We start from the raw sequence: 22,412 nt of genomic DNA, 5'->3' as shown, positions 1-22,412 counted from the left end.
GTGAAAACCCCATTATCCACTGCCTACAAAAAGACGTTAGGCCTATAAAAGCACGCACATCTCTCTGGGTACGGGGGACTGGTGTATCTAAAACGCTTGAATTCGATCAGATGTTAATGCACGCCCCTCCTTAGACAAAAGATGACCGAGGTAGGTCACCTTTGGTCTACAATATTGAAGTTTTTTCCTAGATACCTTATGATTATTCTGGGCAAGAAAGGAGAGCAAAGCAAGAGTACTCTCCTCACACTGTTCTTGCGTATCTGCTGCAAGTAGAATGTCGTCGACATACTGAATGAGGGCCACTCCAGGCTGCAAATCAAAAGAATCGAGCTGTCTTTTTAGAGCCTGGCTATAAATGCTAGGACTTTCTGTATAACCTTGAGGAACTCGACAAAATCTATACGATTTATTATTTAAAGTGAAACCAAATAGATATCTGCTATCGGGATGGATGGGAATGGAAAAGAAGGCATTTTTGAGGTCAATCCAGTGAATGTGGTAGCAGTGGGCGGAATCAGAGTAAGTAAGGTGGTACTGGGGCACTACAATCTTATTAATTTCCCTCAAATCAATAATAAATCGATAGACTTTGTCATCAGTATCTTTCTTTAAGATCGGAAGAATAGGGCTATTACAGACATTATAGGGAACTTCTTCCACAACACCTGCAATAATCAAATCGTGTACAATATGAGTTAAGGCAACTTCACCTTCTCTGGAAATTCTGTACTGTGGTACACGAGGCAGAGGCACTCCCTCCTTGACAGGTATTCGAATTGGGGGAATAAGCATCTGTCCCACATCCGTGTCTGAAGTGGCCCATAGCGTTTGTGGGAGAGAGGCCAGCGCTTCAATTTCTTGCATAGTATACAATCTCTCTACAGCTGGGTAATTGTCATTCAAAATAACCCGCACTCCTTCAGGAGCGCAGCGTATTGTTGCTCGGAAGTATTTGAGCAAATCTATTCCCATAATATTGTCTGGAGTATTTGGTGACAATAAAAACGGGCACGGACCAAAGAATCTGTCAATGTAAAATGTAAGGGGTTGTGACAATGGGCTAAGAGAGGGTGTTCCATCGAACACTATGGATGTAATCGTTTCGCCAGACAGGGGAGCCCTTGGAACCAAGTTTTTAGACGGAGCACTACGAGTAGCTCCTGTATCAACCAGGAACTGATCAATAAAACCCAAAAAGCCCGCTGATACGTATGGACCTCTTTGATCTACAGGTACTTCAACCGATTCCACACCCCATCCTACGCAATCCTATGCATGCACATAGTCCTGAGACTCCACATTCTCACCTTCCGATATCTGATACCGATTTCGCCGATCAAAAGCATTATCATCAGCCCGACCACGACCCCTCGCTTCAAACCTGCCGCGATCACTTGCTCCACCCCTCGCTCCTGAATAACTATTCTGTGTCCTTCCACCTCCTCGACCACGCTGATTACGTTGTTCACGAAGCACCGGACAATCTGAGGCCCAATGTCCAAACTCTTTACAATATGCACATTGATCCTAAGCAATGTCGGTACGGCCGGAAGACGTACCGTACAAACAACGTCTACCTCTATCATTCCCACTCGGCTGTGTAGCATAAACCTGAGCCAACATCACTTTCGTCTTCAATTCCTTTGCTTTCTTATCAGTACTTTCTTTAGCCTTTATTTCCTGTTGTTCATAATACTGAGCCATAGTCAGTAAAGAAGCAGGGGTCGCCGTGGTCCAAGAACTTTCACTAGTCTTTAATCATTTTGCAATCTCCGGTAGGAGATTCGCTACATACTTATCAGTGAACAAATGCCTACCCGTATCATCTGTTAATAATTGCCCACTGTAATCATGAAATGCTTCTTCAAAACGGGAGAAGAAGTCAGACACCGACTCATCCGCTTTCTGTTTGCAAGATGCTAGCATAGTCCAATCAATCTTTTTAGGGGGGACGAGCGTTTTTAATTTATTCAAAATAGCCGTCGGGAGATCTAGAATTAATTGACATGGCTTACATGCAGGCTCCGTCTCTAAATCAGCTTGGGATAAAGCTTTCCAATCCGCCCCCAGGATCGCTACATCATCAAATTTACGAATTGCCCTCCACATATCAGGGGGCAATATTAACCCAAAGAAAAGGTCAATATCAACTAACGTCATAACACACGAAGAAATAGCCCCTTCCACTCCTTCATAGAAAGCTGCCGGATTCTTACGGGGGTCAGGCAAAGCATTTTTCAGTGCCATAACATCTGCTCTATTCCAAAGTGTATAAACCCAATTATATACGAAATAACCCTTTGCATCCCCGCACAATTTATCATCACTTGTACCTTGCCCTTTAGGAGGGACATACAAAGGTGCAGCTTCACGCATAGGCATAACATGAATCGTAGAACTCTTATCTGCTCCAAAGATAGAACACTCTTTGGATTGCTCCGTCAATCCCGGCGTAGGCGTCTCTGATTCTTTCCTCGCTTCCCGTAACCTTGACGCCTCATCCCGTAGTTGGATCAACCGTTGGAAAAACCCATCCGCATCTGAAATAACAAATAGACCTTTACGCATATTCTCACGATTAACTGATATATCCTTAGGCTCTAGATCAGTTGAATTTTTCCTGAATCGTTCTACAACTTCATCTCCAAACTGACTCAAAAAATACAACCGTTCTCGTTCAGACCACCTACTCATTCGGTCGTTAATCTCTGACATAGTTATTTTGTTCAAGTTAAGTTTACGGGCAAAACTACGTAGTTCCGCGGCTTCACCGGCATTTAACCTCACACGACTACCCCCTTGATCGTCTCCATCCGAATCCGCATCTGGGGCCGTAGGTAGAACGTACGGAGGCGGGCAACGATCTAATAATGAAAAATCATCAACTTCATTAGTAAGGACAGGATAAAGAGGACGTCGAATAGGGAATTGACCATTCATTTGCAAATTACGTTCCAGTGCCTCCCTCTCTTTCTTTTCCTGCAACTCCTTCTCCTCCAGCTGTAAAGCCTTATCCCGAGCAGCCTTCCGCTGCTCTTTGTCCGCCAAGGCTATTTCACGCTTCATTCGTTCACGCACCGCTTTCTCCCACATACATACACAATCAAACATATCTTGCTTAGACCTACGCTGAAACAAACATTGCTCCACATACTGAACCTTTCGTAAATCAAACGACCCATGTAGGGTCCATTGCAATTCGGGATCAGTTTTTGTGTACTTATGCCACAATGTGCTATATAGAATAGGGGGAATACCAAATTTTATATACATTTCGCGATTAGGGGTCCCCTCTGGGGGAGCCGGCTGAGATTCATTTAATCGATAATTGGTACCTTTTCCAAGACAACACATTCCTCGGAGTGTGCTTAAAACGGGCATGTCAAAATATCACGGAAACGCGATATCACAAAAATGGCACTTAATATACTTCACACAAGGTGTACCGTTCAAACAAAACAAATTTAGAGAAATATCTCTACACGCCCGCCTATGTGAAGTGCACTGCACATATAATTCAAATCATAGAACCAAACGGTAGCTAACTCAAAACATATTCAAAGAGCCACAGTAAGTGTCAGCAGACTATCTTACCAATCACAAGCTTACCAAATTTTCAGATATCCAGATTCCAACTGCCAAGTTCTTTAATTGAATCAGCCAAACCGGCATTCTACGACAACTTGAACGATCAGGATCACAGTCGAGGACCGGCGCCACCTGGAAGGTCAGATCAGGAGGAAAACACCGTGGGTGCCAAGACTCGGGTCACTCAGTGGCTTCGTACGCGTCCATGGCGAGTTTCCAATCCTTCGTCACGACCTCTCCTTCGGGCATCCGAGTCGCCGATGAGTCCCTTCGTGGTCGCCAATTTGTGGTATTGGGTTCTCCAGGCCTACATATTCCGCAAAACCCCCTACACCATAGAACGAATGTTGGCACGGAAACTGGAAAATTCAAAAAACAAGTTTATTAAGACCCCATGGGGTGGTGGTACATTCCTATAGCACCCTTCGGTAATGCAAGAAGTATCACACCGAACATCGGTGCGAGACATCTTTTATACAGTTTTACAGCAATAAAAGAGTAGGCGGAACACAATTGCTCAGTTTTAGGTACATATATGGTCATTTTTGGAACACAGCCAACTCATGGGAGGAGTTACAACATCACTGGTCAGTTTGGAGGGACATTCCTAAGCGATGACTGTCCACTACTACAGAGGGGTTAACTGCGCATGCGCGTGCTTGACCAGTACTAATAATAGCCTGTTGCTGGGCAAATTCGAGTGGTCAATGATATAAAGAAAGGACAAAGGGTATGCTGACCACGAGGCGACGCATTCATATAAAATGGCCACCAGTGTGTTCAAAATGGCTTCCGAAAACCATAGTCAAGTTAACAGGAAATGTGTGTAGCAAAGCTTAACGCTAACCCGATCACCGTCAAATTACGACATGTGCAGTAGTTTGGTAAGTATCTTTAAGTCTCAAAATCTTTTACAAAATGCTAACACTCACTGGATGATGACATCAGTGATGTCATCAGTGATGTAATTTGACAGGTCATCAGTGATGTCACTGACCATTTCATGAGTCATGTAATATGTGAGGTCATAAGAAGTGCATTGCAGAATGTCCATGGTTTTGTGTGTGTAAGATCTGAGCCTAATTGTAATGCCCCTGTAACCTTTTTTTCCAGTGAATTTCAAAATGTTTTAAAGTTCTATTTCCTAATTTTAACACCCCTATAACCTTTGTTTATTATAGTGAATATATATTTATATATATATTTGTCCGACATTTTGCAAGCTGTACATGGCTAAATAAATATGTTACTGCGGCCGGCAGTAGCAGAGAGGATTTAAGGCGTCCGTCTCTCTTTGTTTCCATAAACATGCTCGCTTTTGGTTTGCTAATAACTTTGGTACAGTTTGACAAATCTTCCTCAAATTTTCATAGGAAAAACAAATTCACTTCAGCTCCTTCCTGGAAAGTTGCAGGAGCGATCAGTCAAGCGGGGGCCAAGAAAAAAGATAGGGTCAAAAAAGAGAATGTCCCCATACATTTTCCATAGACTTCTTTAGGCAGGGCTACGGCAAAAACTTCTGAACTGGATTACACCAAATTCAGCAGGAAGCGAGATGTTGGTTTGCAGATTGTGCATTATGTGATTTGGTGTAAATCTGTTGGTCGTTTTTTTAAAATTAAGGTTAAAACAAATGGCTCTTACGAGAGTCCCTTGGACACACTTAAAAAAAGAATTGCATTCTGATTGTCTCAGGGCCACCTCGGTTCTACCGGAGACAGACTCCCGCAGGGGTGTGCTCTTTCGGTGGCTGCCTGCAACATGAGACAAATGTTGCTGGCAGCCGTGATAGGACGCAGAGACTTAGTCTCCTGTCCTAAAGATAAAAAATATATAACATAAGGGGAGCGTGTAGGGATACCCTGCCTTCCTAGGCCCTGTGAAGAGGACCGAGAGGGATCCCCTCCCTGCCCAAAATACAACACAATTCAGGAATATTTGCTGCGCACCCATGGGAGTGCCGTGGGATTGCAACAAAAAAAGCTAACAAAATAGAGACTAAATTATTTTTATATATATGTCTAAAAAGGGAGGGGGGCATACGTAGGGCTCCTCTCCTTGAGCCGATTTTTGGACCCTCAGAGAGCTAATCGCCCAGGGCAAGTATATTACTGAAGCGGAGAGGGCAGTATGCCCCCCCTCCTTGACCCATTTTCGACCACTGGGAACCCCATCCCCTAGGAACAATGTTTTAATCACAGTGGAGGGGGCACACGCCACTCCCTGAGCCTAAGGAGACCCCCAGGACCATACTCAAAAATAAAGTGAAAGGGGGCTTCATGGACCCACTCCCTGAGCCGTAAAACGTTCCTCAGGACCCCATCCTCCGGGTCAGTCACTTCAAAGAAAAGAGAGGCCTCGCTGAGCCTTTAATGGCCCCAGGAACCTCAACCCCCGGGGCCAGCTGATATACTGTGTCCCAGGCAGCCCACCCCTGGGGCACAGTGAAGGGGTCCCCACTGACCCCTCTCAGCCTTCCTTACCAAATGAAGAGTCGGAGAGTCAGTGGACAATATATGCCAATAATTGTTTATTCATATACAGTCGGAGCGGGCCCCGTCTGCACAGTCTCTAGGAGTGGTACAGAGGGAACTGAGGAATCACATGTATGGATTCATCATACATAACACGTTCAGCAAAGAACACGGCCATTATGGAATTTTCCAGGCAGCTGCAGCTAAACAAAGGAGAACACAAAAAAAGGTTTCTACTCCATTATCGTACCCAAGCCGGCCCAGTCCAAGGACGTTGCGCCCTGTGCTACTTTCAAAGTATCAGACAAGTGGGAGAGGGCCTCTATCTAGTTAGAAAGCTATGTGCTGGCACTAACTGCTCATTATTGCAGAAACAAAACTTAGCAATAGACATTTCTCGGAATAAGCAAGGGCCGGTTTCGATCAGCTCACAAAATGAACGACAGAAAAGCAAATGGTGTACCGAATGCTAACTTATACATGGCATTATACACGTAGCAAATGACCTACCCTAACAATAGTAGTTTCCTTGCCTGCACTACTGTCTTTACTCCCGTCTGGCAGAATAATTTTCAAATCTCCTGCCAAACGGGAGCAAAAACGATGTCTGCTGCCAGTCGGCAGCAGATTTTAAAATACTCCTGCAGACTGTGAGCAGATTTGTGTTCTGTTTCCCTGCCAGTGGCAGGCCCAATGTTTTAATCAAGGGGAGGAGGCCCATTGCTCCAAAAGAGCCCAATGAGGCCCCTGGGGACCCCATCTCAAGGCCATATTCAAACATGAAGTGAAGAGGGGATGCATGACCCCACTCCCTGAACCCGTAAAAAGCCCAGGGGACCCCATCCCCCAGGGCTGTCACTTCACAGAAAAGAGAGGGAGGCTTCGCGGCCCACCTCCCTGAGCCTTTAATGGACCTGGGGGGCCATCTCCGGATGCTGGCTCACTTACTGTTCTCGGGGACCCCACCCCTAGGGCACAGTAGTTTCCCTGCCTACACTACTCTGTTTGCTGCTCAGTGGTGGCTCACAGAGGGAGAGCTGTGGGCGGGATGGGGGTAGTGGAGTCGGACATACAACAGCAGGTATTCATTTATTTATTTACATTCACCTTTGCCATCTGATGTCCGACTCCACTATCCCCCCCACCCTGCCCCTCCCCCGCCCACCACCCCGCAGCACTCCCTCTGTGAGCCGCCACTATTGCTGCTGTCTGGCGGAATCATTTTAAAATTTTCCGCCAAACTGGAGCAAACACTATGTGACTATGTCTGCTCCCAGCTCGCTTTACTCAAACGGAGGCCATCGTGCAGAGGCCCTTTAATCGCGCCCTTCCTCACCCCGCACCCTGTCCTGATGAAGACCCTGGCGTTAGGGATAACACTGTCAACAGTTTCTTAGGGGTCGAAACCTCGAAACGTTACTGCATAGCATACATAGACAACAGATATTTCATGTTGTGTTACTGGTGTAACCATGGCTGTAAACGTTTTCTGTTAAATTGAGATGTATAGGCTTGATGGACGAGTCTCATGTGTTCGAATTAATGTATTTTTTTTGATTGACACTGCATCTTCCAATCACTGCCCTTTCATCACGGAACACCAATACCCGCCTTCCCCTCCTCTCCCTCACCATGTTCCTTTCTAAGGACATTGCTATTTGTAATATGAATATTTACATTAAGAGAGTGTTGCCCAGTGTGAATTAAAACACTGAGTTTAACCAATTACTTGTGTTTTATGATTTGTTGTGAATATTTGCTTTGATTTCCCAAATTGTACTGTTACTTTCTGGGACCACTGTCCTTATGTACTGCTCCCAGCCGGCGACAGATTTTAAAATGCTCCCGTCGCTGGGAGCAGACTTGTGTTCTGTTTCCGGCCTACATTGTTGCGGGCAGGGAAACAAAACTCATACTGCTCCCGTCCAGAGAGAACATGTAAAAAGCAGCTGCTCCCCTGGGCGGGAGCAAGCCGGCTCCCACACCATTCAGGGGGCTAGCAGCGGCTGTGGGGTCTCCGCACATAGCCCCTAGCATTTGCTTGGGGGGTGCCCTTGGTGGGAACATGGACACCTTCCTATTTGTAATGCAGGCCCCAGGGATGGGGTCCCTGGGATAAAAATAGGCTTTGGATGGGGGCTGAAGCAGCCCCCTGTTCTTGTAAATAAAAAGGCTGGCCTCAGGGGACGGCCCCCCTGGGCCTACTATGGCTCAGAAAGGGGATACCATATCCCCTCCCCTTTGTTATATTTGGTACCAGGGATGGGGTCCCCGGGGCTTGCTAGGGCTCGAAGAGGGAGGCCACATGTTCCCCTTCCCTTTTTAATTGTTTTTGGCCCAAGGCTTATTATGCTCATGGAGCGAGGTTGAACGGCCCCACCCCTTAGATTCGCTATCAGAATCATAATCAGAAGAATCAGTATTATCAACATGGACAATTTTAGATGACTGTGAAGAACTTCTATTGCAGACCTTAGCATAATGCCCTACAACCCCACAATTAGAACATTTAGCATACCTAGCGGGACATTTCTCAAAACCATTGTCATTTTTATCTCCACAACGATAGCACGCAAAGGAAAAAGAATCACAGTTATTATTATTATACATTTTTCTAGTGAAAGATTTTGAGTTATGAAACTTTCTCTGAGAACTCCCATCGGATTGAAACTTCTTATCGAAAGACTCCTTATTAGATTTTACAGAAATTTTGTTAACCATAGAAGTAGTAGTTCCAGACTGATCAGCTAAAGCTTTGGAGCTTCTATCCGATAACTTCATACTAGACTCTCCCTCAATCCATATCTTGAATTCTCTTATTCCTGGAACACGCAACAACTTGATCACGAATGAGTTTATCGTGTAATACTCCAAATTTGCAGTGCATGGCAAGCAATTTCAATTGGGAAACATATTCTTCTACTGACTCATTCTCCAACTGTTTCCTTTTGAAAAATGCACGTCTGGTAACACCAATACATACTATCGGTGAATAATGCTCAGTCAAATCAGAAATTGCAGCTTTTAAAATATCAATATCATTTGCTCTTTCTGGTTTTTGCATCTGATTATAGACTTTTAAACCTTCTGGACCAAGACTATGTAGAAGCATTCACAATTTACGTTCAGGTAACAAAGTTCCAACATTGTCTTCTAAAGTGGCTATATAATTGAGAAAATATTCCTTCCACTCAGACCACTTTATACTTGGTTCACCAGGTGAAGTTAAAAACTCTTTAGGCACGCTAATATTTATATTGATGCATGAAGTAGTTGCAGAACTGTTTGAAGAATTACTTGTGGAGGCAGAATTGGTGATACTCATGTTGTTCGAAGAAAATTAAGATAATGTAAGAACAATAAAGAAAAATGAATAAACTTACAATGCTGGTCGAAATTGTAGAAAATGCTGGATAAATACGTGTAATTTGAAGACAAAAAAAAAGTACTGGTGTGCTTCAATGGTTAAATAACCTCGTAATTTGGTTCGTATAAATCCAAGATGGAGGCACGTACAAAATGCGGGGTTACGCGACGTGACCTCTAATGTGCCAATCAATGCGCTTCTTGTGCTGTGCCAATCAAAGCGCTTCAATGCGTCACACGTTACCAAGCAACGACAAGCCGTGGAGATGCGAGCGCTTGTTTCATGCATGCACGCGTTGCTAGGCAGTAAATTGAAGAAAAGCGCAGTAACGGAAAGGCACGTTGAAAGGTAAACATGTAGACAAAGTTAATATTTCAGGTTGAAGATATTGAATATGAATGAAGAACAGATCGAACATGAAGCAGTAAATGTACTCACAATTTCCTTAGAAATACAAAGTTACCAGCAATTGTAGTTGAATAACAATCAACCTTTAACACGAAGAGCAGAAAACAGTTAAAAAATTTTTTTTAGTAAGTAGTAGAAGTAGATTTGAAGAGGAGATCGATGAATCCTTGAAGAAATTGAAGAATCCTACTCAAAATCAGAGTACAAATAACGAAGAAAGAAGAGAAAAAAAAATAATCTCAAAAATAGTTATTGGTTCTCGAAAGTATCCCATCCTCGTCGCCAGTTTGTAGTAATCTCTTTCATTCAATAATATTGCCAAGAAGAATGTTTAAGTGGTAGGTTTAATCCAAGAAGAAAAGCACATCCATGTACTTCAGTGTCAAAGGGTATAATCAATCTAGGTACAACACAGCATTCTAACAGTGCTCTGTAGAACACAGGACACTAGCATTTAAAAGGATACACAAGAAATGCATGCCTACAAGAACGAGACATTTAAAGGGGAAACACAGGATACTACATCTCTCTCTCCTCTCTCTGCAGTGCTGGGGTCCCTGGGTGGGACAGTGACGTGTCTGAGGTCACACAGTCTGTCATTCACTCTTTCTCCTCTCTCTGCAGCGCTGGGGTCTCTGGTGGGACAGTGACTTGTCTGAGGTCACACAGTGTGTCATTAACTTCTCTCTCTGCAGCCCTGGGGTCTCGGGTGGGACAGTGACATATCTGAGGTTACACATTGTGTCATTAACACTCTCTCCTCTCTCTGCAGTCCTGGAGTCTCTGGGTGGGACAGTGACTTGTCTGAGGTAACACAGTTTGTCATTAACTCTCTCTCCTCTCTCTGCAGTGCTGGGGTCTCTGGGTGGGACAGTGACTTGTCTGAGGTCACACAGTGTGTCATTAACTCTCTCCCCTCTCTCTGCAGGGCAGGGGTCTCTGGGTGAGACGGTGACTTGCCTAAGGTCACACAGTGTGTCATTACCTCTCTCTCCCTTCTCTCTGCAGTGCTGGGGTCTTTGGGTGAGGCAGTGACTTGTCTGAGGTCGCACAGTGTGTCATTAACTCTCTCCTCTCTCTGCAGTGCTGGGGTCTCTGGGTGAGACAGTGACTTGTCTGAGGTCACACAGTGTCATTAACTCTCTCTCCTCTCTCTGCAGTGCTGGGGTCTCTGGGTGAGACAGTGACTTGTCTGAGGTCACACAGTGTCATTAACTCTCTCTCCTCTCTCTCTGCAGTGCTGGGGTCTCTGGTGGGACAGTGACTTGTCTGGGGTCACACAGTGTGTCATTACCTCTCTCCCCTCTCTCTGCTGGGCAGGGGTCTCTGGGTCAGACAGTGACTTGTCTGAGGTCACACAGTGTGTCATTACCTCTCTCCCCTCTCTCTGCTGGGCAGGGGTCTCTGGGTCAGACAGTGACTTGTCTGAGGTCACACAGTGTGTCATTAACTCTCTCTCCTCTCTCTCCAGCGCTGGTGACTCTGGATCCAGACACGGCTCATCGAGGCGTGATCCTGTCTAAGGAGGGGAGACACGTGACATGGACAGACAGACCGCAGCCCCGACCGGACAATCCCAAGAGAATCACTCAGTGTCCCTGTGTGCTGGGGCGGGAGGGGTTCACCACGGGGAGGCATTACTGGGAGGTGCAGGTGGTGCATGAGGGGCAGGAGTGGGGGTTTGTGGGGGTCGCAGGAGAGACTCTGCATGGGGGGTTTGACGACGAGCCCCCTGTGAGCGCGGTCTCTCTTTTGGGTCGGAGTGGTGGTGGTAGCTACGGGGTTCTCCATTTCTCCATCACCTTCTCCTACACCCGTCCGATCACCCTGAATCTGGGGGTGTACCTGGACTACGAGGGGGGGCGGCTGTCCTTCTACAACGCAGGCCACACAAAAACCTTGCAGCATCGCCGCACCTTAAATGGCACGTTCACCGGGGTCCTGCACCCCCTCTTTATGGTCCAGCCAGGGGCAGACCTGAGCCTGTTGTAACAGAGCCCCCCCCCCCCCCCGGCCCCCACCAGGTCAATAACAGGGCATCTATTACCCCCCCCCCCCACACACACTGATAGACTCCACCTTGGAGTGGGCAGTGTTGACCTGGTTATCCTTGGGTTATCCCTGCCCTCGGAGTCTCCGCCCACAGTTACCCTACTGTTTTTCCCCACTTCGACCACTGGTCCCAAGGGAGGGGAGCAGGAGATGTCCCCGAGGAGGGATGAAAGGAAGGAGATGTCCAGGGGGCGTCAGTCTATGAATAAAGACATCATGAAGCTGAATTATGCATTGAATTCTCTGTGTCGTCTCTTCATTGCCGCCTCACGTTCATTCTACAGGTGGAAGCTGCAGCCCCAGCCCCCCCATACCAGGCTGCACCCCCTTACTTCAGCACCAGCGAGACAATGACCTGTTTTGGCATGGATGGGTGGGTGGGCGAGGGGCATGCTGGATGGGTTGGGGCGCAGCTCGGCTGCATCACGTGGTCTCGGGCTTGTAAAGTTAACCCTTTCCTTTATGAAAGTTGCTGTGAACTGATGAAATGGGGTGGGGGCAGCGGGAAACCAAGCAGAGGCCAGAAAAGAAATAAATGTGATGTCTCCTCTAACTGTATGTGGCTTTGTGTACATGCATGTGTGTGTGTGTGTGTGTCTAGCGCCAAGAGGCCAATGATGCTGTTGTGCGTTTCACCAATAATACAGGCTCAGCTCAAGCCAACGTAGTGAGTCTTGCTGATATTTTGCTTAGCGCTGTGTTGCTGCTCCTCACCTTCTTAGCGCTGTGTTGCTGTGCCTCACCTTTCTTAGTGCTGTGTTGCTGTGCCTCACCTTCTTAGCGCTGTGTTGCTGCTCCTCACCTTCTTAGCGCTGTGTTGCTGCTCCTCACCTTCTTAACGCTGTGTTCCTGTGCCTCACCTTCATAGCGCTGTGTTGCTGTGCCTCACCTTCTTAGCGCTGTGTTGCTGTGCCTCACCTTCAAAGCGCTGTGTTGCTGCGTCTCACCTTCTTAGCGCTGTGTTCCTGTGCCTCACCTTCATAGCGCTGTGTTGCTGTGCCTCACCTTCTTAGCGCTGTGTTGCTGTGCCTCACCTTCTTAGCGCTGTGTTGCTGTGCCTCACCTTCAAAGCGCTGTGTTGCTGTGCCTCACCTTCTTAGCGCTGTGTTGCTGTGCCTCACCTTCCTAGTGCTGTGTTGCTGTGCCTCACCTTCTTAGCGCTGTGTTGCTGCGTCTCACCTTCTTAGCGCTGTGTTGCTGCGTCTCACCTTATTAGCGCTGTGTTGCTGCGCCTCACCTTTCTTAGCGCTGTGTTGCTGCGCCTCACCTTCATAGCGCTGTGTTGCTGCGCCTCACCTTCTAAACGATGTGTTGCTGTGCCTCATCTTCTTAGCGCTTTGTTGCTGCACCTCACCTTCATAGTGCTGTGTTGCTGAGCCTCACCTCCATAGTGCTGTGTTGCTGTGCTTCACCTTCTTAGCGCTGTGTTGCTGCACCTCACCTTCATAGTGCTGTGTTGCTGAGCCTCATCTTCTTAGTGCTGTGTTGCTGTGCTTCACCTTCTTAGCGCTGTGTTGCTGTGCCTCACCTTCTTAGCGCTGTGTTGCTGCGCCTCACCTTCATAGTGCTGTGTTGCTGAGCCTCACCTTCATAGTGCTGTGTTGCTGTGCCTCACCTTCATAGTGCTGTGTTGCTGCGCCTCACCATCTTAATGATGTGTTGCTGTGACTCACCTTTCTTAGCTCTGTGTTGCTGCGACTCACCTCCTTAGTGCTGTGTTGCAGCGCTTCACCTTCTTAACGCTGTGTTGCTGCACCTCACCTTCTTAGCGCTGTGTTGCTGCACCTCACCTTCTTAGCGCTGTGTTGCTGTGCCTCACCTTCTTAGTGCTGTGTTCCTGTGCCTCACATTCATAGCGCTGTGTTGCTGCGCCTCACCTTCTTAGCGCTGTGTTGCTGAGCCTCACCTTCTTAGCGCTGTGTTGCTGTGCCTCACCTTCATAGCGCTGTGTTGCTGCGCCTCTCCTTCATAGCGCTGTGTTGCTGAGCCTCACCTTCTTAGCGCTGTGTTGCTGTGCCTCACCTTCATAGCGCTGTGTTGCAGCGCCTCTCCTTCATAGCGCTGTATTGCTGTGCCTCACCTTCTTAGCGCTGTGTTCCTGTGCCTCACCTTTATAGCTCTGTGTTGCTGCTCCTCACCTTCTTAACGCTGTATTGCTGCGTCTCACCTTCTTAGCGCTGTGTTCCTGTGCCTCACCTTCTTAGCGCTGTGTTGCTGTGTCTCACCTTCTTAGCGCTGTGTTGCTGTGCCTCACCTTCTTAGCGCTGTGTTGCTGCATCTCACCTTCTTAGATCTGTGTTGCTGTGCCTCACCTTCATAGCGCTGTGTTGCTGAGCCTCACCTTCTTAGCGCTGTGTTCCTGTGCCTCTCATTAATAACGCTGTGTTGCTGCGCCTCACCTTCTTAGCGCTGTGTTGCTGTGCCTCACCTTCTTAGCGCTGTGTTCCTGTGCTTCACATTCATAGCGCTGTTTTTTCTGCGCCTCACCTTCTTAGCGCTGTGTTGCTGTGCCTCACCTTCATAGCGCTGTGTTGCTGCGTCTCACCTTCATAGCGCTGTGCTGCTGCGCCTCCCCTTCATAGTGCTGCGCCTCCCCTTCATAGTGCTGCGCCTCCCCTTCTTAGCGCTGTGTTGGTGCGCCTCACCTTCATAGCGCTGTGTAAGTGCGTCTCACCTTCATAGCGCTGTACTCTGTTGCAGATGGGTTTGTGACATGTGGCCAGCTCCAGCCTCCTCATTGGTGGCCTCATGTCCTTGAAACAGTGACGTCTGCTGCCCTCTCCTTCTGGTCACAGGTGAATAAAGTAAAGTTTTTCACACTGAGCTGTGCCCCCTGTTGGCCCCCAGGTACAGCCCAGGACAGACCCACATGGGGACAGAGTGACGGACCAATCAATTAACATTTTAATTATTTCAGCCATTAGAATACGATGCGAAACATGGAGAGGGATGTAGAAAACACGAGTACTCTTAAAGCATTCATCGAGGCTTCAAGGCGCCTAGCCAGGTTTCTACAGCTGGAGCTGTAAAGTTAGCAAATGGTGACTTTGATGCAGAGGTGGTGCAGAGTGATCCTGAGGTGGTGCAGAGTGATCCTGAGGTGGTGCAGAGTGATCCTGAGGTGGTGCAGAGTGATCCTGAGGTGGTGCAGAGTGATCCTGAGGTGGTGCAGAGTGATCCTGAGATGGTGCAGAGTGATCCTGAGGTGGTGCAGAGTGATGCTGAGGTGGTGCAGAGTGATCCTGAGGTGGTGCTGGTGAGGTGGTGCTTAGGTGGTGCAGAGTGATGCAGAAATGGTGCAGAGTGATCCGGAGGTGGTGCAGTTGAGATTGTGCTCAGGTGGTGCAGAGTGATGCAGAGATGGTGCAGAGTGATCTGAATGTGTTGCTGGTGAGGTTGTGCTCAGGTGGTGCAGAGTGATGCAGAGGTGGTGCAGAGTGAACCTGAGGTGGAGCGTGTGAGGTAGTGCTCAGGTGACGCAGAGTGATACTGAGGTGGTGCAGAGTGATCCTGAGGTGGTGCAGAGTGATCCTGAGGTGGTGCAGAGTGATCCTGAGATGGTGCAGAGTGATCCTGAGGTGGTGCAGAGTGATGCTGAGGTGGTGCAGAGTGATCCTGAGGTGGTGCAGAGTGATCCTGAGGTATTGCAGAGTGATCCTGAGGTGGTGAAGAGTGATCCTGAGGTGGTGCAGAGTGATACTGAGGTATTGCAGAGTGATCCTGAGGTGGTGCAGAGTGATGCTGAGGTAGTGCAGAGTGATCCTGAAATGGTGCAGAGTGATCCTGAGATGTAGCAGAGTGATGCTGAGGTGATGCAGAGTGATCCTGAGGTATTGCAGAGTGATCCTGAGGTGGTGCAGAGTGATCCTGAGGTATTGCAGAGTGATCCTGAAGTGGTGCAGAGTGATGCTGAGGTGCCGCAGACTGATCCTGAGGTAGTGCAGAGTGATACTGAGGTGGTGCAGAGTGATGCTGAGGTGGTGCAGAGTGATGCTGAGGTGCCGCAGACTGATCCTGAGGTAGTGCAGAGTGATACTGAGGTGGTGCAGAGTGATGCTGAGGTGGTGCAGAGTGATGCTGAGGTGCCGCAGAGTGATGCTGAGGTTTTGCAGAGTGATCCTGAGGTGGTGCAGAGTGATGCTGAGGTGCCGCAGACTGATCCTGAGGTAGTGCAGAGTGATACTGAGGTATTGCAGAGTGATCCTGAGGTGGTGCAGAGTGATGCTGAGGTGCCGCAGACTGATCCTGAGGTAGTGCAGAGTGATACTGAGGTATTGCAGAGTGATCCTGAGGTGGTGCAGAGTGATGCTGAGGTGCCGCAGACTGATCCTGAGGTAGTGCAGAGTGATACTGAGGTGGTGCAGAGTGATGCTGAGGTGGTGCAGAGTGATGCTGAGGTGCCGCAGACTGATCCTGAGGTAGTGCAGAGTGATACTGAGGTGGTGCAGAGTGATGCTGAGGTGCCGCAGAGTGATGCTGAGGTTTTGCAGAGTGATCCTGAGGTGGTGCAGAGTGATGCTGAGGTGCCGCAGACTGATCCTGAGGTAGTGCAGAGTGATACTGAGGTGGTGCAGAGTGATCCTGAGATGGTGCAGAGTGATCCTGAGGTGGTACAGAGTGATCCTGAGGTGGTATAGAGTGATCCTGAGGTGGTGCAGAGTGATCCTAAAATGGTGCAGAGTGATACTGAGGTGGTGCAGAGTGATACTGAGGTGGTGCAGAGTGATCCTGAGATGGTGCAGAGTGATCCTGAGGTGGTGCAGAGTGATCCTGAGATGGTGCAGAGTGATCCTGAGGTGGTGCAGAGTGATCCTGAGGTGGTGCAGAGTGATACTGAGGTGGTGCAGAGTGATCCTGGGGTGGTGCAGACTGATCATGAGATGGTGCAGAGTGATCCTGAGGTGGTGCAGAGTGATCCTGAGGTAGTGCAGAGTGATCCTGAGGTGGTGCAGAGTGATCCTGAGATGTAGCAGAGTGATGCTGAGGTGATGCAGAGTGATCCTGAGGTGGTGCAGAGTGATGCTGAGGTGCCGCAGACTGATCCTGAGGTAGTGCAGAGTGATACTGAGGTGGTGCAGAGTGATGCTGAGGTGGTGCAGAGTGATGCTGAGGTGCCGCAGACTGATCCTGAGGTGGTGCAGAGTGATCCTGAGGTTGTGCAGAGTGATGCTGAGGTGCCGCAGACTGATCCTGAGGTGGTGCAGAGTGATCCTGAGATGGTGCAGAGTGATCCTGAGGTGGTGCAGAGTGATCCTGAGGTGGTGCAGAGTGATCCTGAGGTTGTGCAGAGTGATGCTGAGGTAGTGCAGAGTGATCCTGAGGTTGTGCAGAGTGATGCTGAGGTGGTGCAGAGTGATCCTGAGGTTGTGCAGAGTGATGCTGAGGTGGTGCAGACTGATCATGAGATGGTGCAGAGTGATCCTGAGATGGTGCAGAGTGATCCTGAGGTGGTGCAGAGTGATCCTGAGGTGGTGCAGAGTGATGCTGAGGTGGTGCAGAGTGATCCTTAGATGGTGCAGAGTGATCCTGAGATGGTGCAGAGTGATCCTGAGGTATTGCAGAGTGATCCTGAGGTTGTGCAGAGTGATGCTGAGGTGCCGCAGACTGATCCTGAGGTGGTGCAGAGTGATGCTGAGGTGGTGCAGAGTGATCCTGAGGTTGTGCAGAGTGATGCTGAGGTGCCGCAGACTGATCCTGAGGTGGTGCAGAGTGATGCTGAGGTGGTGCAGAGTGATGCTGAGGTGCCGCAGACTGATCCTGAGGTAGTGCAGAGTGATACTGAGGTGGTGCAGAGTGATGCTGAGGTATTGCAGAGTGATCCTGAGGTTGTGCAGAGTGATGCTGAGGTGCCGCAGACTGATCCTGAGGTAGTGCAGAGTGATACTGAGGTGGTGCAGAGTGATGCTGAGGTGGTGTAGAGTGATACTGTGGTGGTGCAGAGTGATCCTGAGGTGGTGCAGAGTGATGCTGAGGTGCCGCAGACTGATCCTGAGGTAGTGCAGAGTGATCCTGAGGTGGTGCAGAGTGATGCTGAGGTGGTGCAGAGTGATCCTGAGGTTGTGCAGAGTGATGCTGAGGTGCCGCAGACTGATCCTGAGGTGGTGCAGAGTGATGCTGAGGTGGTGCAGACCGATCATGAGATGGTGCAGAGTGATCCTGAGATGGTGCAGAGGGATCCTGAGGTGGTGCAGAGTGATCCTGAGATGTAGCAGAGTGATGCTGAGGTGATGCAGAGTGATCCTGAGGTGGTGCAGAGTGATACTGAGGTGGTGCAGAGTGATGCTGAGGTGGTGCAGACTGATGCTGAGGTGGTGTAGAGTGATCCTGAGGTTGTGCAGAGTGATGCTGAGGTGCCGCAGACTGATCCTGAGGTGGTGCAGAGTGATACTGAGGTGGTGCAGAGTGATACTGAGGTGGTGCAGAGTGATGCTGAGGTGCCGCAGAGTGATCCTGTGGTGGTGCAGAGTGATGCTGAGGTGCCGCAGAGTGATCCTGTGGTGGTTCTGGTGAGGTGGTCCTCAGGTGGTACAGAGTGATGCTGAGGTGGTGCAGAGTGATACTGAGGTGGTGCAGAGTGATCCTGAGGTGGTGCAGAGTGATGCTGAGGTGGTGCAGAGTGATCCTGAGGTGGTGCAGAGTGATCCTGAGGTGGTGCTGGTAAGGTGGTGCTCAGGTGCCGCAGACTGATCCTGAGGTGGTGCAGAGTGATACTGAGGTGCCGCAGAGTGATGCTCAGGTTTTGCAGAGTGATGCTGAGGTGGTGCAGACTGATCCTGAGGTGGTGCAGAGTGATGCTGAGGTGGTGCAGAGTGATCCTGAGGTGGTGCTGGTAAGGTGGTGCTCAGGTGATGCAGAGTGATCCTGGGGTTGTGCAGGTTGCTCCTGAGGTGTTGCAGAGTGATACTGAGGTGTTGCTGGTGAGGTGGAGCTCAGGTGGAACTGAGGGATGCAGAGGGGGTGCAGAGTGAGACCGTCACGGGTGAGTAGTGCGCTTTATAAACCCCTGATTGATTGATTGATTGTTTGAAGGCATTTGCAGCGGTGAGTGTTGCTATGTTGTTAGGGTACAGGCTTGGGTATCTGCCTGTTAGACTCTTGCTCGTTAAAAAGTGAGTTCAAAGGTCACATGAGGGGTCATGGCAAAGGATACCTGGACCAACTGGTATTTTGAGTGTGAGGATCTTACCCCCGTTGGGTTCAACCAACCTTTCATCCTTTTGCAGTTGTTAAAATGAATATCAGGGAGCTGGGCAACAATTATCACTTATTCAGCGGCAGCATGACTACTGGCACTTCACAAGTATACAAGCATCATGCTATGCAACAAGCGCTATACACGGTACAAAAGGGGGTGGTGATGGATGGAGCATCTGACGCTCCGTCCATCCCCTTTTGTACCGCTTTTGGCCACCTTAAGTGTGGCAGGGTATGCTCAGACGTGAGTCCCTTGCTCACTTTGCCACTGGATTCAGGCAAGCCGGGCTGAAGACGGCAGGAATGCCAGAAACCGGTCCTCGGAAGCTTGTTTCCGGTCCAGGGAAGACATGGCTTGGCAGTTCGGGCCGGACTGTTCCCATGAGGCACAGGGTCAGACTGATTTGCATATAGCCATGTCTGAACTGGGGTGGCAGAGTGGGCTAAAGAACGGTGATGGATTAAACCCAGATCTTTTGACTGGGTGTGAGTGTTTGATTGGTTCAGATGCTCCGTCCATCACCACCCCCTTTTGTACCACAAGCGCTATACACAGCACTGGGTGGTATGAAGGTAAGGCGGGCGGGATAGAACTCCTACTTCTACCTGCGTTGGCACATCTTGTCAAGAGTTGTTTGTCAAGGGCATTGCACTCCAGCCAGGCAACGTTACCAACCCATCCACACCATCGTCAAGTTCATCCTGGGCCGCACATACACAGCGCGGTAGTAGGCCCCAGCGAGTACCGCGCCATGAATTACTAAATTGCAACTGTACAGTGGGCGTGACTTGCTGACCGGGCTGTATTGCTTAGGCCTTCAAGGCCATTAGTCAGGCTCCAGTAGCAGTGAGAGTGGCTTGCCCTCAGTGCCCTCAGTGCAGTTGTTAGGAGAGTTACAATACCATGCTACAGGTCACACTGGGCTTGCTAACAGCGGGTCACTTGTGTGAGCGGGTTCACTGCCATTGGAAAAGGCATAAAAGGAGCATGGCTCAACAGAAGATTACTATGCAGTATATCCGGGGCCAGCAACACTACACATGTTTTGGTGGTGGACAATCAATTCCCGGGTAAACCAAGTGAACAGGTCTAGTGCTTCATGGGTCACAGCTGGTTAGTACGCAGTGTGTATCTAGGACCGGACCAGGCACACTCCGCAATGAAACTCGTGGAAAAGCTGCACATTGCCACAATCAAGATACTTACCGTCAGATGCACAACATACAAGCGTTCGGTCCAGCCTCACTTTATCAGTCTTGACACAAGCAAGTGTTCGACATAGTTCATCAGTATCCCTGACTGGGCAAAGGTCTGCTCTCCTAGCAGAAATTGTGACCCCATAGACCAGCGCGTGTTAGTGGTGCTTCGGTTAAGCTATTTTCACTCGCATTATCGCCCTTGCAACCAGACGGGTTGCGTAAGTTTGTTAATCAACATGCATGTGGTTTCTTAGCTGGGTAAGACTGACTTAGATCACATAGGGTCACAGCTAGCTAACACATTGTGCATGCCCATTTCCAAGAAAGTGCATGTATCTTTATGTAGTGTTCTCCGCCAGCTATCAGCCCTCAAGCTTTTCCTGCAGGGCTGCATTATGGTAATCCTTTAACAGGAGTATGGAACAGGGGACGTCTTGCGACAGGGTGCAGACATTTAGCTGGCATAAAAGGAGTGTGGCATAACACATAGACTACTAGGAATTAAATCAGGGACCAGCTGCCCTTACACATGAATTTCGGAGGAGGGGAATTCTTTCCGGGATTACCAAGTGTACCAGGTCTAGTGCTTATGCATCTTGGGTCACTGCTGGTTTGCACGCAGTGTGTATCTAGGATCGGACTAGGCACGGTCTGCAGTGAAGAATGCAAAAGAGCTGCTCATTGCCACAATTAGGAGAGTGACTGAAGCAACAACTCTATCCCAGCCACAGCACACCAAGGTGATTACTGTCAGATGCACAACAGACAATCGTTCACTCCAGCCTCACCCAAGGTGATCCTTTAACAGAAGTATAGGACCGGACGTCTTGCGCCAGGGTGTGGACATTGAACGGGCAAAACAACAGATAGACTGCTGTCAGACGAGTGGGCTTGCAGGCTAGGAGGCCATGTATGTAGCAGAACCTAACGCTAAGACCCCTCTCCCACCACTGGAGTGCCCGAGAATGTGAGGGCTGTGGGATTTGCAATGTTACAGGTATTTTACTCGCTCATACAGGGGTCGAAGGGTACATTGCAGGAATCAGCATCAATAAAGTGGGGGAAAGACCTATACAAGATGCGCACCGGTAACCACGGGAGCATAGTGATAAGTTCAAAATCTCGCAGCAGCAATTCAGCCAGGTGGGTTGAGTCAGTTGGTTATGCCAGAATGTGTAGCTGTATCGAGCTCCAAGGGACACATGATCAAACGTTAGTTAAGCAAGCCTGGTAGACAGAGGAAGTTGTCACTCTACCCAGGGTGCTGTGGCTGCACTAAAGGACACAATATGAGCAATGTTGGTCGCCATGGTCGAGCAATCAAAAATGCCTGTACAAATGTCCGCTCAACTTCAACGAAGTAATGGAGTTGCATGAGGTAGGAGGTAACGCACGGTGAGGCAGTGTGGCCCCAGCTGCCTGCAAAAGGGGGCTGAGGCAATACTAGCAACTGGGAATATTAGATTCTAACAGTATCATTGTTAATATACGCACTACTCCCTGGCCATGTGGCGTATGTATGTCCCAAACTGAATTTTAAGGTGACCAAAAGGTAAGCTGAATGCTGCTTTGGATTTAGGGAAGGGCAATCATTCCAGGGATAACAAAGTGAATTAGGCCTATAGCTGGATCGAGCTCCAAGGGACACGTGATCAAACGTTAGTTAAGCAAGCCTGGTAGATGGAAGAAGTTGTCACTCCACCCAGGGTGCTGTGGCTGCACTAAAGGGCACAATACGCGTATTCTTGGTCGCCATGGTTGAGCAATTGAAAATACCTGTACAAATGTCTGGTCAACTTCAACGAAGTATGTGCACCCTACTCCCTGGGCAGGTTACGGGTTGCTTCAGTTATGCATAAAATTCCCCGCCTTCATAGCCAGCGTATACAGGCTGGTTGTGGAAGCGGTCATCTAAACAAGTATGCTGCTGTTCCATAAATTGGGGGAACAGGTGCTAGGCACATAAAGTGCTACAGGGATAGCAACAACAGGTTACAGGAGGTGGGAGCCTACATTAGCTTGAAGGGTAACATAGCGATGGCTGAGAATAGAGCTCCCTCCTGGGTGGCCATCACATTCCTACAGGTCATGTGAGGCCTTCGAGCCATCCCGAAGAAGGATGAACA

The 22,412-nt window shown here is 48.9% G+C and overlaps 1 protein-coding gene across 1 annotated transcript in view; it reads left to right on the top strand.

Moving 5' to 3' along the window:
- LOC147663360 (zinc-binding protein A33-like) overlaps positions 1 to 12,119 on the top strand; it is a 44,215-nt gene extending 32,096 nt beyond the window's left edge. Inside the window, exon 5 of the mRNA XM_086950496.1 lies at positions 11,312 to 12,119. Within this exon, the coding sequence (XP_086806622.1) occupies positions 11,312 to 11,832 (521 nt within the window). The 3' untranslated portion in view covers positions 11,833 to 12,119. The remainder of the gene's footprint in view (positions 1 to 11,311) is intronic.
- The last annotated feature ends 10,293 nt before the right edge of the window (positions 12,120 to 22,412 follow it).

This window comes from Lissotriton vulgaris, unplaced genomic scaffold (genome assembly GCF_964263255.1).
Source record: "Lissotriton vulgaris unplaced genomic scaffold, aLisVul1.2 SCAFFOLD_388, whole genome shotgun sequence".
Classification (NCBI taxonomy): Eukaryota; Metazoa; Chordata; class Amphibia; order Caudata; family Salamandridae; genus Lissotriton; species Lissotriton vulgaris.
This window is presented reverse-complemented; position numbering and strand designations above follow the sequence as displayed.